Raw genomic sequence first — 16,979 nt, 5'->3', positions numbered from 1 at the left:
ATTTTCAACTAAGACATTACTTTAATAAGAAAATTAAATATAAGGAGAAGAGGAGGATTTGGTGAAACATTTCCTTGCGGCTTGTAAAGGTAACGAACCAAAGAAACAAATAACAACAGTGTATAAAGGTGTACAAGCACTTAAGAATATTTCTACTATGTATATTAAAGAAGGATGGGAAAATGAAGCCAATATCATAATAACAGAGAAAGAGTGGCTTGGTATATGCAAAACTGTTACGATTACTACCTGTTCTGGTTTTTGGAGGGAATTTGCATGGAAGACTGTAACACGTTTTTTTGTCACACCACATATCAAAAGTAAGCAGTGCAACGACCCCGTAAAAGCCTATTGTTGGAGAGAATGTGGACATACTAAAGCAGGACATTTTCACATACTCTGGGACTGTGTGAAGATCGCACCCTATTGGACAACGGTAATAACAACAATTCAAAACATCATTGTATTAACTGTGTCAAATGGATTTATTGAAATATTTTTGGGATATATCTCTTGTGAATTGCCTAAATCACAAAAATATCTTTTGTCTATCTTGCTGGCTGGAGCAAAAAAAGCGATTACTAGGAAATGGCTGAGTAAAGATGTACCTTCACTCCACGATTGGGTTAATGTGGTTAACGAAATTCAAGATATGGAGAGGATGACTTTTTCACTGAGATTGTCTGTCGAGAAATGTAACAGATATTGGGAGAAATGGGAACGATACATTCGATCACTGAACCTTTAAAAGATGACGTACTGTATAGTGTGTTATACATTATTACTACATGTTCATATAGTTGATGCCCAACTTTATTTTCTTTCTTTTTTTTCTTTTTTTTTCTTTCTAAGAGGTCTGCTTGTTATTATCATTGTTCCATTTACATTTGTTATATATATAGGAAAATTGTTCAACAACCAAAAATAAAAATAAAGTTTAAAAAAAAAAAAAAAAACTTTACTTGTGTGAAGCACCTTGAGGCAACTCCCCTTCACTCTTGCTGATATTCTTCGGTCACAAATCACTCCTGCCACCTTTCTCCACCCACTCCACCCTGCCTGCACTCTATTCTTCACCTCTCTACCACACTCTCCATTACTTTGGACAGTTGACCCCAAATATTTAAACTCATCCACCTCCACTTTGTATGAGTCCGTCATTCCTGTTGTGCATCTCACCGCTGTCACACTATCCTTATGTCCTGCACTACCCACGCATACAGTGGATCCGGAAAGTATTCACAGCGATTCACTTGTTCCACATTTTGTTATGTTACAGCCTTATTCCAAAATGGAGTAAAGTCATCAAATTAATTGAAAATAAGTTCCTGCTGCTGAAAAACATCCCCACAGCATGATGCTGCCACCACCATGCTTCACTGTAGGGATGGTGTCTGGTTTCCTCCAAACATGGCGCCAAAGAGTTCAATCTTTGTCTCATCAGACCAGAGAATTTTGTTTCTCCTGGTTTGAGAGTCCTTCAGGTGCCTTTGTCAAACTCCAGGTGGGCTGCCATGTGCCTTTTACCGTCTGGCCACTCTACCATACAGGCCTGATTGGTGGATTGTTGCAGAGATGGTTGTCCTTCTGGAAGGTTCTTCTCTCTCCACAGAGGAATGCTGGAGCTCTGACAGAGTGACCATTGGTTTCTTGGTCACCTCCCTGACTAATGTTCTTCTCCCCCGATTGTTCAGTTTAGAGGGGCAGCCAGCTCTAGGACAGGTCAGGAATGTACATGCAGCAATGTACAGAGACATCCTGGATGAAATCCTGCTCCAGAGCGCTCTTGACCTCAGACTGGGGTGACGGTTTATCTTTCAGCAGTTCAGTAAATGGACTGCATTTATATAGCGCTTTTCCATCTGTATCAGACGCTCAAAGCGCTCTACAATTATGCCTCACATTCACCCCAATGTCAGGGTGCTGCCATACAAGGCGCTCACTACACACTGGGAGCAATAGGGGATTAAAGGCCTTGCCCAAGGGCCCATAGTGATTTTCCAGTCAGGCGGGGATTTGAACGCATGATCTTCTGGACTCAAGCCCAACACCTTAACCACTAGACCATCACCTCCCCCAGTGACCCTAAGCACACAGCCAAGATGTCAAAGGAGTGGCTTCAGGACAAATCTGTAAATGTAGTGGCCCAGCCAGAGCCCAGACCTGAATTTTGATGGAAAATAAATGAATTTACTCCATTTTGGTATAAGGCTGTAACATAACAAAATGTGGAAAAAGTGAAGCACTGTGAATCCTTTCTGGATGCACTGCACTCCCTCCACCTCATCCAGCGCTTTCTCTCTCTCATTTTCTTTATTCATTAGCTCCTCAAAATATTCCCTCCACCTTCTCAACACACTCTCTTCACTTGTCAATACATTACCATGTGCATCTTTTTCCACTCTAACCTGCTGCACATCATTTCCAGCTCTGTCCCTTTGTCTGGCCAATCCTACTCCTTCCTTACTATTCAACTTTTTGTGCAGTTTCCTATATGTCTTTTCCTTAGCTTTTGCCACTTCTCTTTTCAAACTACCTGTGGGGTATATGCAGTGGCGGGCACAGCAAACCAAAAGGTTAGCTTCAGTAACCGCTAATCTGCTAACTGAAAAGTTAACTTTTATAACGCTAAACCAATAAATGACTAAAAAAATTTAATGGAAGCTACAGCTAACCGCTAACTTTCAGTATTGTCTCCGGTACACTCTCAGCTACTGACAAGCCAGATTTGAGTTTAAGCACCACCAACCCTTCTGATTAGAATCAAAGACGATCACAATCCCAACACAACAAACGAGTCAGTGCTTCTGTCTTTGTGCGCCCTGCCCACTGCTGTAAGGAAGAGTCATTTACATTCAACATACAATGGTGCAGACGTGAGGCAGAAGTCATGAGAAGCAAAGCAAGTTTGATTTATGGTTTTGATTTATAAACCAAATTAATCCAGATAGTTTAACTACATTAATGTCAACTCTGTCATTTTTACAAAGTGAAAATATAACACATATCTTTTTAAATTTTAAAATAATGCACTAATTCTGAAGGTTTGAACATTAACACACACAGATGCCAAAAGGCATTATGGGAAAAATGAGCCTCCGCTCATTACTGATTGGTTGATTTATTATATGTAAAGCTGAACACACAAGTTACTGTAAAGCGTGTGTTGGTTTTTACAAATAACTGCGCATTTGTAAATTATGCCATTTTTTTCATTTGTAAAAAAAAAGCCATTTGCAAAACTGAAAATTCTGTTTGTTTAAGTTGTGATTAAGCTCAACGGCCGTGTGATCTTTGGGCGGGTGCTATTCACACTGCCATCCAGTAGATGGGTCAAAATGCATAGAACACTGCCATCTACTGATCTACAAATGTAAATTACTCTTTTTGTCGCAACCTGGCACCCATGCCAGCAAAAAAAATGTTAGCGGAACTAAATTTAGCAGAAGCTAATTGGTCCACGGATGGTTTTTGAGGTTAGCTGAAAAGATACGCCGCTAAAAAAAAAAGTTAGCTTCACTAATTAGCGGTTAGCGGAACTGTGCCCACCACTGGGTATATGTGCTGATAATATTCATTACCCCTTCAATTGACTTCACACATCACCCTGTCAGACACTTTATCTCCAACACACTCTTCCTTTAAAATGAACCCAAGACCATTTCTCTTCCTGTCCTCACCATGATAACCCACCTGTTATCATGCTGCTACTTCCCTTCCACTTGGTCTCTTGCACATACAATATGTCTACCTTTCTCCTCTTTATCATATCAGCCAGCTCTCTCCCTTTGCCAGTCAGACTGCCAACATTCAAAGTCCAACTCTCACTTCCACCTTTTAAGTTTTCCTCTTTTCTCACTGACTGTGGACACGTTCTCCTCCTCCTCCTCTTCTACTTCACCCAGCAGTACCCCAATTTCTGCCGGTACTCTGCGGGGCAACGGCACCAGTGGCAGTTGTTGTTAACCTGGGCCTCGACCGATCTGTTATGGAAATTCGATTTGTACGCTTCATCTTTATTTTGGCTTGTTTTATGCCGGATGCCCTTCCTGATGCAACCCTACTCATTTATTCGGGCTTGGGGTGGCAGTCAGAATGGACTGGCTGCACACCTCATGTGGCTGAGTTTGGGTCTCTGATGTGAGTCACCCCTGTAACTGTTGTGCATTTTCTCTTGTTTCTTTGGTCATGACAGTGATTTGGGATATATATGATGCCTCAAGTGACACTGCAATTAACTGTGGAAGTGTAGGTCTGAGGTGTAAACTGTACAGCGTGTCCCCCCACACCCACACACACACATACCTCTCCCTCTGTGGATGGCTCAATATCAGAATAGCGTGAATCACAGATGATGTCATCCACCTTCTGCATGGAACCTCGGGAAATGAACGGGAACGAGGCCTCACAGTCATAGGCAAAATAACGGTAGACCTGCCACGTTTTCCCAAAATTGGCTGACCGTTCGATCATCATGGCAGCAGGGCGAAATGTCTGCAGGGGGGTGGAATTGTATACAAATGCAAAAATTTTCATCATGTGATGGACACAGATCTAAGCTGGGTTGACCCGAAAATCACCTGCTCCGCATCACCGTACAGGTCTGACTCACCTTGAAGGTCATGATGAGATGAGTGAAGTGAAACTCTGCCTCCAGGTTGAGCTGAATTGTAACATTCTCCACACCTGCGTGCACACAGTGGACAGACAAACAGGTGTGGGATCCAAATTATGTAAAGACTAGATTCCCTTTGGCTTTACCTGCAGATCTGAAAGAATGACATTGTTTATGTAATTAACGATGTCATTCTTTTTCCTGCTTGTGCCATGTTAAAATACCATCTGACAGGTAATAAAACATTAGAAAGACTTTTTTTAAATGTTTTGTTTCATATGTAACTGAGCATTAACACCTGAACTCACCATTTTCTGACTGCCACCAGGTCTTTAGACGGTTTGGTCCAAAGGTGGTGACCACATTCTCAATGCGGTGACTGCTCGTCTGATTGGTCACCTCATCATAGGGGGCCACTGAGTCACACATAAAACATTTCTTCTCCTCCTGATGAGAATGACAAAGACTGTAGTTACGATTTTAATTTACAAACCACAGTGTCACTCCTCTCTGGGAATCATCACCTTATCGTGGTGGAGAGGTTTGTGTGTTGCTATGAACCTGAGAGCTGTGTTGTCTGGAGCCTTTGAGCTCCTGGTAGGGCCTCCCATGGTAAATTGGTCTCAGGCAGGAGGCCAGACTAAGAATGGCTCACAAGACACCATGACAACACAAGGCAGAGGAAATGTGACCTGCCCCAGAGGAAGCCCGGGCCTCTTGTCTAGAGCCAGGCCTGTATGTAGGGCCCATCAGTGAGCGCCTGGTGGCTGGGCTTGCCGTGGTGCCTGATCTGACACAGCCCCAAAAGGCACTGCAGACCTTCCATCTCCACCCTGTGGGCTCACCACCCACAGGGGGAACGTTGGTGTTGGACGCACTGTCCCATGGGTGGCACTGACCCGGGTGGCAGGGGCTAGCTCTGAGGGTGTGGAACGTCACCTCTCTGTGGTGGAAGGAGCCAGAGCTTGTACGGAAGGTGGAGCATTAACAGTTAGATCTGCTGGGCCTCGCCTCCATGCACAGCTTCGGCTCTGAAACCACTCTTCTTCATAGGGGTTGGACTTTATTCTTCTCTGGATTTGCCCAGGATGTGAGGTGCCGGGCGTGTGTAGAAATACTCACAAGTCCTTGGCTAAGCGCCGCTACATTGCAGTTGACCCCGGAAGATGAGAGGGTTGCCTCCCTGTGCCTTTGGGTGGCAGGGACTCTGACTGTTGTTTGTGTGTATGCACCGAACAGCAGTTTGGAGTATTCGGCCTTCTTGGAGTCCCTGAACGAAGTCCTGTATGGGGTTCCAGCGGCAGACTCCATTGTTCTGCTGGGGGACTTCAACGCACACATGGACAATGACAGAGACACCTGGAGAGGTGTGACTGGGAGGAATGGCCACCCTGATCTAAATCCAACCATTCGTTTGTTACTGGACATCTGTACTAGTCATGGACTGTCCATAACAAACACCTTTTTCAAACGTAAGGATGCTCATAAGTGTACATGGTACCAGAGCACCCAAGGCCGAAGGTCGATGATCGATTTTGTGATCCTATCATCTGATTTGAGACTGCGTGTTCTGGACCCTCAGGTAAAGAGAGGAGCAGAGCTGTCAACTGATCACCATCTGGTGGTGAGTCCATCAGAGGATGGGGGAGGACTTTGGACAGACCTGGTAAGCCCAAATGGATAGTGCGGGTGAACTGGGAACGTCTGGAGAAGCCCACTGTCTGACAGCTCTTCAACTCACGCCTCTGGCAAAGCTTTTCTAGCATCCCTGTGGAGGTTGGGGGCATTGAACCAGAATGGACAATGTTCAAAGCTTCAGTGGGGAGCTGTGGCCTGAAGGTCTTAGGTGCCTCAAGGGGTGGCAACCCTCGAACACGGTGGTGGAGACCGGTGGTCAGGGAGGAGGGTTTCCAGTTTGGTGGGCTCAGGGTCTCATCACTGCTTTTTGCAGATGATGTGGTCCTGTTGGCTTCATCGACCTGTGACCTCCAACACTCACTGGATTGGTTCTCAGCCGAGTGTGAAGTGGCTGGGATGATGATCAGCCTCTAAATCTGAGGCCATGGTTTTCAGCAGGAAACCGATGGATTGCCTACTCCGGGTAGGGAATGAGGTCTTGCTCCAAGTGAAGGAGTTCAAGCACCTCGGGGTCTTGTTCACGAGTGAGGGGACAATGGAGCGCGAGATTGGCCGTAGAATCAGCACAGCAGGGGTGGTGTTGCATTCGCTCTACCATACTGTTGTGACAAATAGGGAGCTGAGCCAAAAGGTGAAGCTCTCGATCTACTGGTCAATCTTGATTCCTACTCTAACCTATGGACATGAGGGTTGGGTCATGACCGAAAGAACTAGATCAAAGGTACAAGTGTCCAAAGTTGGGCTTCCTTAGGAGGGTGGCTGGTGTCTCCCTTAGAGATAGGGTGAGAAGCTCACTCCTCAGTTGGGAGCCCGGAGGAGAACAGCTACCCCTTCACATGGAAAGGAGCCAGCTGAGGTGGTTTGGGCATCTGGTAAGGATGCATCCTGGGCACCTACCCCGGGAGGTATTCCAGGCATGTCCATCTGGGAGCCCCGAGGAAGACACAGGACTAGGTGGAGAGATTATATCTCCACACTGGCCTGGGAATGCCTCGGGATCCCCCAGTCAGAGGTGATCAATGTGTCCCGGGAAAGGGAAGTCTGGGGTCCCCTGCTGGAGCTGTTGCCCCCGTGACCCAAACCCAGATAAGTGATTGAAGATGAGATGAGATGACCACTGCATAAAATGACCAACAAAATTTTATAAACATCAAAATTTCTTCACATCTCATAAATGGTAAATGAACAGCATTTATGTTGCACTTTCATGGTGAAAGTGCTTTACAGTGATGTCTCACATTCTCTCTTTCTCTCTCACACATGCGTGCACACACACACACACACACACACACACACACACACACACACACACACACACACACACACACACACACACACACACATATGCCGGTTCAAATGTCCCTGCCTGCTGAGATAAAACCATCTCCAATTGCTGCTAACACCCACTTCACACAAACTAACCAAAACTTTTTATTTTATTTATTTTTATTTTTTTGTTGTGGAGCACACCAAGATTGAGTCTTTTCAATCTTAAAAACAAAATGTTCTTGTTGCTCTTCTGTGTTTTTTTCTGTTTTCTGTTTCTTCAGCTTGGTAAATCTGTAAAACCCTTATAACTGTTGGAATGGTCTAAGCAGTGGGTCACCCCCCTGAGTCTGGTCTGCTTGAGGTTTCTTCCTCAGTATCATCAGAGGGAGTTTTTCCTTATCACTGTCTCCTGTGTTCTTGTTCAGGGAGGTTGGAAAGTTTAGACCTTACTTGTGTGATGCCTGTTGAAGCAGCTTTGTTGTGATTTGGTGCTACACAATTAAAAGAAATCAAATTGAGGAGGGCTGAGCAGTGTCTACTTAATGAATTAACAGGCACATCACAATGAGCACAGTGCATCCAGAAGGTTTTCACAGAGCTTCACTTTTCACACATTTTGTTATGTTACAGCCTTATACAAAAATGGATAAGATTCATTTTTCCCTCCAAATTCTACTCACAACACCCCTTAATGACAACATAACGTCAATGCATCCAGAATACTCCTTGTGTGTGTGTGTGTGTCTGTCTGTGTTTTTTGTTTTTTTTTTTTTTTGGGGGGGGGGGGGGGTACTTTGTACATGCTTTATTTTGCACTTTTCAAAGCTGCTAAATAAAATGCAATACTTAAAAAATGCATTATTACCATCATTGTCATTATTACTGCTAAAGTTCTAAATCATCAGTCCTGGACAGTTTGACGCCAGTATCTCAAAAAAAGCCTGTCTGTCTATTGAGTAAATGTCAGTTATACCCCCAAAGTCCAGTTTGCTTGATTCATGTGAGCGTTGGACCTCTGCCAGCCGGCCCAGTCAGCCCAACTCACAGAGGTGGTCTGGGTTGCAGTCAAGCTGGAGACAGCTGCACCAACATCTAGTGTGATCAAAAACAATGCTGGAGCACCAACTTCATGACACTGGCATGAATATTCAAATTAACAGTTACTACTAATATTACTGTACTTCCTCAGGAAGCTCAGATCTTTCAATGTCTGCAGAAATATGCTACAGATGTTTTATAACTCAGTGGTCTACAGTGTCATCTTCTATGCTGTAGTGTGTTGGGGCAGCAGGCTGAAGGCAGCAGGCAACAACAGACTAAACAAGCTCATCAGGAGAGCTGGCTCTGTCTTGGGGTGAATTTTCTTTTTTTAATACTTTTGATTTTTATTAGGTTTCACAATTGATTATACAAACATTTCATAACAATTTCACAATGACAAAACAACATATTAACAGTCGGCTATTGTAACATAATCTATCCGATGAATGATATAAACAGAAGTCAGGGATGAACATTAGCAAAAACTTAACAAGTTTTATGAACAGTAATTTATATGACATTTGGAAGGAGCTTAAGATCAATCATTCATCAGATCCATGTAAATTAGGCCATTTCTCCCACCTTCTTACATAGAGATCTGGTTGTAGTCTAAGCATATATGTTAGTCTTTCCATCTTGCGAGTTTCTTCAAGTTTTCTCAGCCAATCTTCCAACGTTGGTGGATCTGGGTGAAGCCATTTTTGGGTAATCATTTTTTTGGCAGCAGCTCCCATCATTCTAATTAGATATCTGTCATTTTTTGTAATTTCCTCTGGGAGGTCTCCTAATAATAATGTCGACATGGGTTGCAACAGTTCTAAATCCATAATCCGTTCAATTTCTAGTATGACACTGTTCCAAAATCCAGAAATTTTTGAGCAGGACCAAAAAATGTGGGTGTGGTTGGCCTCCATGTCCCCACAGTCTCTCCAACACTTAACAGCTCCCGAATTTCTCCTTTGTTGTTTTGGGGTTATGAAAAATCGGACCAAACATTTCCAACAAAATTCCCTCCAATAAGAAGAACAAGAGGTAGACATTGCTGATTTACACATATTTTCCCATTGTTCATCTGAAATATTCTTATCTAGTTCTTTCTCCCATCTTCTTTTAATATAATCTGTTGATTTACGGTTGCCATTCAATAGACCTTGGTAGAGTTTAGAAATGATCGATTTGCATTGATTGTGGTATGTCTGTGTAGCCAAACGCGTTATCTTATTATATTCTGTTATCTTCACCACTTTTGTAAGTAAGTATTGACGTAGCTGTAAGTACCTAAAAAAAATCTCTGTTTTCTATATTAAATTTCTGTTGTAAATTTTGGAAACTCGGCATGGCATTCTTATTTAATAATTTACAGTATGCAGTTATACCTTTATAAGACCAGTTTTTAAATGTTGAGTCCATTTGGTTAGGTATGAACTCTGAGTCGAATGCAGCCCATCTTAAAACTCTTATCTGATCCCACATTTTTAATTTTTTCACCACCCGAACCAAATCGATAATGTAAAAGAAACCAGCGGACTTAAATCTTTTTGACATGCCTCCGCCAATTTATAATCGCCAATCAAAGCCTGTATTGGAATATCTCCGTTTTTCCTTTCTATTTCTTTCCATCTAGCCTCATTTGTGTCATCACACCACAGTATAACTGCCCTAAGTTGGGCCGCAAGATAATAGTCGTGTAGGCTAGGAAGAGAAAGTCCTCCTTTTTCTTTTTTGATCTTCAGTGTACAGTATTTAACTCTAGGTCTGTGACCTTTCCAAATAAATCTGGATATTTGTTTATCCCACTCATGAAACTGCGATTGAGGAATTTTAACAGGTAATGACATAAATAAATATAATAACCTGGGCAGTATCGAGATCTTTATCACCTCTGTTCTTGCTCTAAGATCTAATATATATGTTGTCCATTGTGTGAGGTCTTCCTTAATCTTCCTATTTACATCGTCATAGTTTTTCCTATATAAATCTCCTAAATTGTGAGTAAGCCATACTCCCAAGTATCTAATTGCTTTCTTAGACCAGTCTACTGTGATTCTATTTTTATTCTCTTTTGAAGGTGTATAGTTAAAAGTCATAATTTGGGTTTTACCTATATTTAGTTTATATCCTGAGTAACTACTAAATGTGTCTAATAGGTCTAAGAGGGCCCGAATGGATTGTTCTGGATTCGAGAGGTATAAAAGAACATCATCTGCATATAGTGCTATTTTGTGTTCTCTTGAATTTATTTCTAAGCCTTGAATATTGCTATTTCCTCTTATAGCCTGGGCTAGTGGCTCTATATATAAAGCAAATAAAGTAGGAGATAATGGGCAGCCCTGACGAGTGGATCTCTCCAGCTTTATTCGGTCTGTTAAACGTCCATTTATCTTTATTCTTGCTGTGGGTGCTGAGTATAATGTTTTGATGCTATTCATTGAGCTTTCAGAAAAACCGAAACGTTTCAGAACTAAGAATAAATATTCCCAGCTAACACAGTCAAAGGCTTTTTCAGCATCTAAACTAACCAGTACTGCTTTCTCTTTTTTTGCCTGAATGTGGTGAATTATATGTAGAGAGCGTCTTATGTTATCCTGAGTTTGTCGACCAGTAACAAATCCGGTCTGATCTTCTTCAATCAATTCCGAAATAAATAAATTCAGTCTGTTGGATATTATTAGTGCATATAATTTATAATCTTGATTTAAAATTGATATTGGTCTATAGGAGCTGCACAGTGTTTTGTCCTTGCCTTCCTTAGGTATAACTGTGATAATCGCCTCTGACCATGAAGGTGGTATAGTCATTTTCTTTAGTGTCCAGTTCAGTGATTTTAATAATACCGGTAATAATTCTTCTTCAAACATTTTATACCACTCGGCTGGCAGGCCATCTGTACCTGGTGTTTTATTATTTTTTAGTTTTCTCAACATCATTTTCAGCTCCTTCTTGTCAATTGGTTTAATTAAACTTTCATTCTGCTTTTCTCCAATTGATGGTAAGACTAATGAATTTAGAAATGTTTTAACCTCTTCTAAATTTCTTTGTTCGGGCTGTGTATATAAAATTTTGTAATAAGTTTGAAATGCGTTATCTATTCCTTCAAGGTTGTTTTCTAATTTCCCTGTGCTGGGATCTACTATTGTGTGTATTGACTGTTGCATTTGTTTTTTGCGGATTTTCCTAGCCAGTAATTTTGTTGCCTTTGGTCCTGTTTCGCAGTATGTTTGTTTCAAGAATTTATATTTCTTTTCCTCCTCTTCTTTATGGATATCTGAAATTTTTGTCTTTATCTGTCGAATTAAATCAAGGGTCTGAGTAGATTGATTCCTAATATGTTCACTTTCCAAATTTTTTAATGTGTTTTCCAAATCATTAAGTTGTTTTTCTTTTGCCCTCTTAATAGCTGTACTCAATGATATAAATTTCCCTCTTATAACAGCTTTTAAAGTGTCCCATAAAATATTAGGGTTAACTTGTTCGTTGTCATTTAGCTGTAAAAAATGTTTTATTTCTGCTTTGACCTCTTTTATAACTTTTTTATTATTTAATAAGCTTGTGTTTAATCTCCATATTGTCTTTTTAGGTCTATTGTCAAGATGAAGCTTTAAATAAATTGGTGAATGATCTGATATATCCCTGGTACCTATATCGCAGCTTTCTATTCTATGTCTATCATTCCTGAATACCAAGAAGAGATCTATCCTTGAGTATACTGCATGAGGGGGGAAAAGTAGGTAAAATCTTTTTCAAATGGATGTATCTCCCGCCATACATCCAGTAAATGTAAATCGTCCAAGCCCTTCTTTAACAGCTTACCCTGTGGTGTGACTGTCCTCTTATTGTTGGTTGTATCATTTGCATTCAATATTGTGTTAAAGTCACCTGCGCATATTAATATACCTTGTGACTCAGAGGATATTATTTCTAGGATTTTACCCAGGAAGTGCCGATCATAGTGTGGTGGAAAATAAACGGAGAGGAGAGTAGTCAATTTATCCTCTATTTTTCCCTGCACCATTATATACCTGCCTTCGCTGTCCCGTTTTTGTTTAATAAATTCGAAATGCAGAGAATTATGTATTAAAACCGCTACCCCTCTTTTGCTCCCTGATTTATAAGAACTGTAGTAAGTGTTTCTAAATCCATATTTTTTTAATTTCTCGTGTTCTGTTTGAGACAAATGAGTTTCCTGGAGGAACATAATTTGAATTTTCTCCTTTTTTATTTTGGACATTACTCTACTCCTCTTAATAGGGTTGTTCATACCATTAATGTTCCATGAAGCTGCTCTAAAATTATTATTAGTCATACCCGTACACCTGTTTACTTACGCCGACTACACAATAAGAACAAAAAACCATTTGAACGTGGAACAAGTAAAAGTAAAAAAAACAAAAATAAGAATGAAATAAAGACTTCCAACCTTAGGGCCTCGTTCTGCCCTATCCACCCAGTACGTCCTATCCAGTCTTGTAGGAGAGATAATCCCATCCATGATAGGGTCTCCTTTTCCACTTGAAACAGTGTTCCTTCTCCTTTAAGCATAGCAAACAGTTATTTATTTATCCTGATCATCACTAAAAACTTTAGTTGACAGGGGGTCAATGAGACATAGTCTTCTAGTTATAAATATTCAGATGACATTAAGTAGGTCTCATTGTTAAACAGATTATACTTGCTGTCGTTGGAATTCACGGAGTTTCTCGCGGGCGCGATCAATGTGTGAACAGCTCACTTTGTTCCAGTGTGTATCTCTGGAAAGTCGAGGCCCATCCTCATCTCTCGGGCTTGGCACTGTACGGAGTATCCCCTTTTCTTCATGTCCTCAGCCGCCTCCGTCGCATCCTTGTACAAACATGGACCTTCTTCCCAGTGGATCCTCATCTTAGCCGGGTACGGTGTTTGAAAACGAATCTTTGCCTCTTTGAGGATCTTTTTGATGTGCTTATATTCTTTAAGCTTGTTGTTTACTTCTGTCGGCAGGTCATGTGCAAATGCGATCCTGTTGCCCTCAAAGGTGAAAAAATTGACCAAGATAGATCTTGTTACCGTATTATCCCGGGGTTTCGGACCTAATGACCGGTGTGCTCTCTGTATCTGTAGATCCAGGTCTTCCTTCAGGGAGAGTTGTTCTTTTAGGAATGCTGTCATGAACGTTAACATAGCGCTCCCTTCGGCCCCTTCTTTAACACCGTAAATGCGGATATTGTTGCGGCGCGATCTTCCTTCTAAGTCGGTAACTTTGTCCTGAAGTGTTTTTTGCTGTTTAAGACAATCGAGCAGTGTGTCCCTCAGATCCATGTTCACTGTCTCGAGATCGTCCACACGTTGTTCCAACTCTGTTAGCCTTGAGCTCTGGTTGCGAATATCCGCGCTCACCTCTTCCAGCTTCTGATTCACTTCAGCCTTGAAGTTACTCAAATCTTGTTTGATATCCCTCTTCATTACGTTAATGTCATTTTGCATTTCTTTTATATTACCGCGTAAATTCTGTAAGGCTTTAGCAGTAGTTAGCTCGCTTCCTTCGTCTGGCTCTACGGCCTGCATCATGCTTATCTGGTTCTCAGCGTTTGAAGAATTAATCTTCTCTTGGCTGTCGTTTTTTGGACCCCCTTGTCTCTTCTTTGATCTAACTCCACGCATAATATGTCATTATAAACATGTACAAAGTCAATTTATCGAGTTTTGTGGAGTTTTTCTAACACCTGATCAGGACCGTCGAGGTTCTAGACCGCCATCTTGAAGCGCTCACCCGGACGTCTTCGGGGTGAATTTTCAATTTCAATTTATTTTCATTTATTTAGCGCCAAATCACAACAGAGTTGCCTCAAGGCGCTTCACACAAGTAAGGTCTAACCTTACTAAACCCCAGAGCAACAGTGGTAAGGAAAAACTCCACCTGAGGAAGAAACCTCAAGCAGACCAGACTCAAAGGGGTGACCCTCTGCTTGGGCCATGATACAGACACAAATTACAGAAATAATTCACAGAACAATTCACGGACGAATATACAAGAATTGCTGTTGGTGCACAGGACAGAAGGGTCTCCAGCACAAATACCACACCCATCTCTGGATGGAGCTGCACCTCCAACAGAGAGAAAAAACAGAATCAGACATCAGAAAGACAAGAAATACAGTATAATTTGTCAGCATTAAACAACAAGAAAAACAGAAGAAATACTAAGGTGATCGCTGGCCACTAGCCCTAAGCTTCACTAACAGACCCAGAATTTAGATAAAGTTGAGGCCACAGCATGCTCCATTTACTAATAAAATGAATTAAAAGAGTAAAAAGCTTAGAACTATACTATACCAGTATGCTAGTCATATGAAAAGGAAAATAAATGCATCTTAAGTCTGGACTTGAAAGTCTCCACAGAATCTGACTGTTTTATTGACGCAGGGAGATCATTCCACAGAACAGGGGCACGATAAGAGAAAACTCTGTGACCCACAGACTTCTTATTCACCTTAGGGACACAAAGTAGTCCTGCACCCTGAGAACACAAAGCCCGGGCCGGTACGTAAGGTTTAATTAGGTCAGCAAGGTAGGAAGGTGCCAGCTCCAGCACCCAGGTAGGGTGAAGCTGGAGTCTGTGATGGAGGTGTCAGAGAGGAGGATGTTGAGAAAACTACTCACCATCTGTGACACACCTCCCACCCCTTGCATGCCACACCGACGTCCTGTCAGAGCACCTTCAGCCACAGACTGAGGCCACCAAGGTGCTCCACAGAACAACACAGGAGGTCCTTCCTACCTGTGAGTTTTTCAGTTACTTGGAGCTATGTGAAAAACTGTCAACATCTTGTGCAAGTGTCTTCAGTCATTTTGCATAGACATGTTGTGGTCACCGCAAAAAAAAAAATCAATGTTTACTGTTTAGGCACTCTGACTAATAATTTCCTTCTGGATTAATAAAGTTCTTCTTATTCTTGTTAGTATTACTACAGTATATTGTCTTTATTTAACCATGTAAAAGCCTCATTGAGATTAAAATTCTCTTTTCCAAGAGTGACCTGGCTGAGAAGGCAGCACAACAACTTGGTCAAAAATATAGTTATAATATGTATGTTGTTGTGTATGAAATAAGTTTCATACACTTTCCTCCCACATTTGATGACATGCAGGTTAGGTGAATTGGAAACTTTATAAATGTCCAGGTCTCCAACGCAAAAGAGGTCTCAATCTTAATGGGACAAACCTTGTTAAATAAATGTTAAATTAAAATTAAAGTAAAACTGAAAATAACAGTGGCCCCAGAATGAAACCTTGGGGCACGCCCTTTGACACAGTGAGAAAGGCAGAGGAAGACTCAGCAAACTGGACACACTAAGTTCTAGTTGACAAGTAGTCAGAAAACCATGCTGGAGCATGCTCAGATAAACTAATATTATTAATTCTTTGTCAAAGGCTTTTGACAAATTAATAAAAAGAGCTGCACAAACTAAATCAAATCAAATCAATTTTATTTATATAGCGCCAAATCACAACAAACAGTCGCCCCAAGGCGCTTTATAAAAGCCATACAATAATTACAGAAAAACCCCAACGGTCAAAACGACCCCCTGTGAGAAAGCACTTGGCAACAGTGGGAAGGAAAAACTCCCTTTTAACAGGAAGAAACCTCCAGCAGAACCAGGCTCAGGGAGGGGCAGTCTTCTGCTGGGACTGGTTGGGGCTGAGGGAGAGAACCAGGAAAAAGACATGCTGTGGAAGAGAGCAGAGTCCAAGTCGCAAACTACTTGGACTACTTGTCCAAGTAGCAAACTACTTGGACAATACAGTCTTAAATTTATTCAACAACATTTGGGTTCAAAATGAGTCTGGTTTCTCACCTTAGTCATGAGGGTGAATCATGGTCAACGAGCAAATCAGCAAAATATTCACTCATCATCTGCTGCCTCCATACAGATGTTTGATAAACCCCTTATTGCACAGTTTATTTGGATGGGACAGGTTTTATATGGGGAGGTGGGGTGAAGTCATGACTACATTAAGTGGTTAAGCCTTGGGCTTGAGACCAGAGGATCATGGGTTCAAATCCCAGCCTGAAAATCACTAAGGGCCCTTGGGCAAGGTCTTTAATCTGCCAGTTGCTCCTGGTGTGTAGTGGGCACCTTGCATGGCAGCAGCCTGACATTGGGGTGAATGTGAGGCATTAATGTGTAAAGCGCTTTGGCCTCTGATGCAGATGGAAAAGCGTGATATAAATGCAATCCATTTACCATTTATTTAATTTTGTGAGAACACTAGCATGTGTGTAAAAGGAGTTCAACTTCAATTTCAATTTATTTTCATTTATATAGTGCCAAATCACAATAAAGTTGCCTCAAGGTGCTTCACACAAGTAAAGTCTAACTGTTATGTGTCGGACGCAGCTCGGAGAACCGACCAGCGTTTGAAGGACCCAGTATGAAAT

At 41.6% G+C, this 16,979-nt stretch overlaps 1 protein-coding gene across 1 annotated transcript in view; it reads right to left on the bottom strand.

Annotated features, from left to right (window-relative positions):
* LOC117515001 (laminin subunit beta-1-like) overlaps window positions 1-16,979 on the bottom strand; it is a 476,107-nt gene that overhangs the window by 399,970 nt on the left and 59,158 nt on the right. Inside the window, exons 3-5 of the mRNA XM_034175563.1 lie at window positions 4,924-5,062; window positions 4,613-4,686; window positions 4,306-4,494 (exon numbers count right to left, since the gene is read on the bottom strand). Coding sequence (XP_034031454.1) covers window positions 4,306-4,494; window positions 4,613-4,686; window positions 4,924-5,062 — 402 coding nt within the window. The remainder of the gene's footprint in view (window positions 1-4,305; window positions 4,495-4,612; window positions 4,687-4,923; window positions 5,063-16,979) is intronic.

Source organism: Thalassophryne amazonica, chromosome 8, assembly GCF_902500255.1.
Source record: "Thalassophryne amazonica chromosome 8, fThaAma1.1, whole genome shotgun sequence".
Classification (NCBI taxonomy): domain Eukaryota; kingdom Metazoa; phylum Chordata; class Actinopteri; order Batrachoidiformes; family Batrachoididae; genus Thalassophryne; species Thalassophryne amazonica.
Note: the sequence above shows the minus strand (reverse complement) of the source record. Positions and strands in the feature narration are given on the sequence as shown.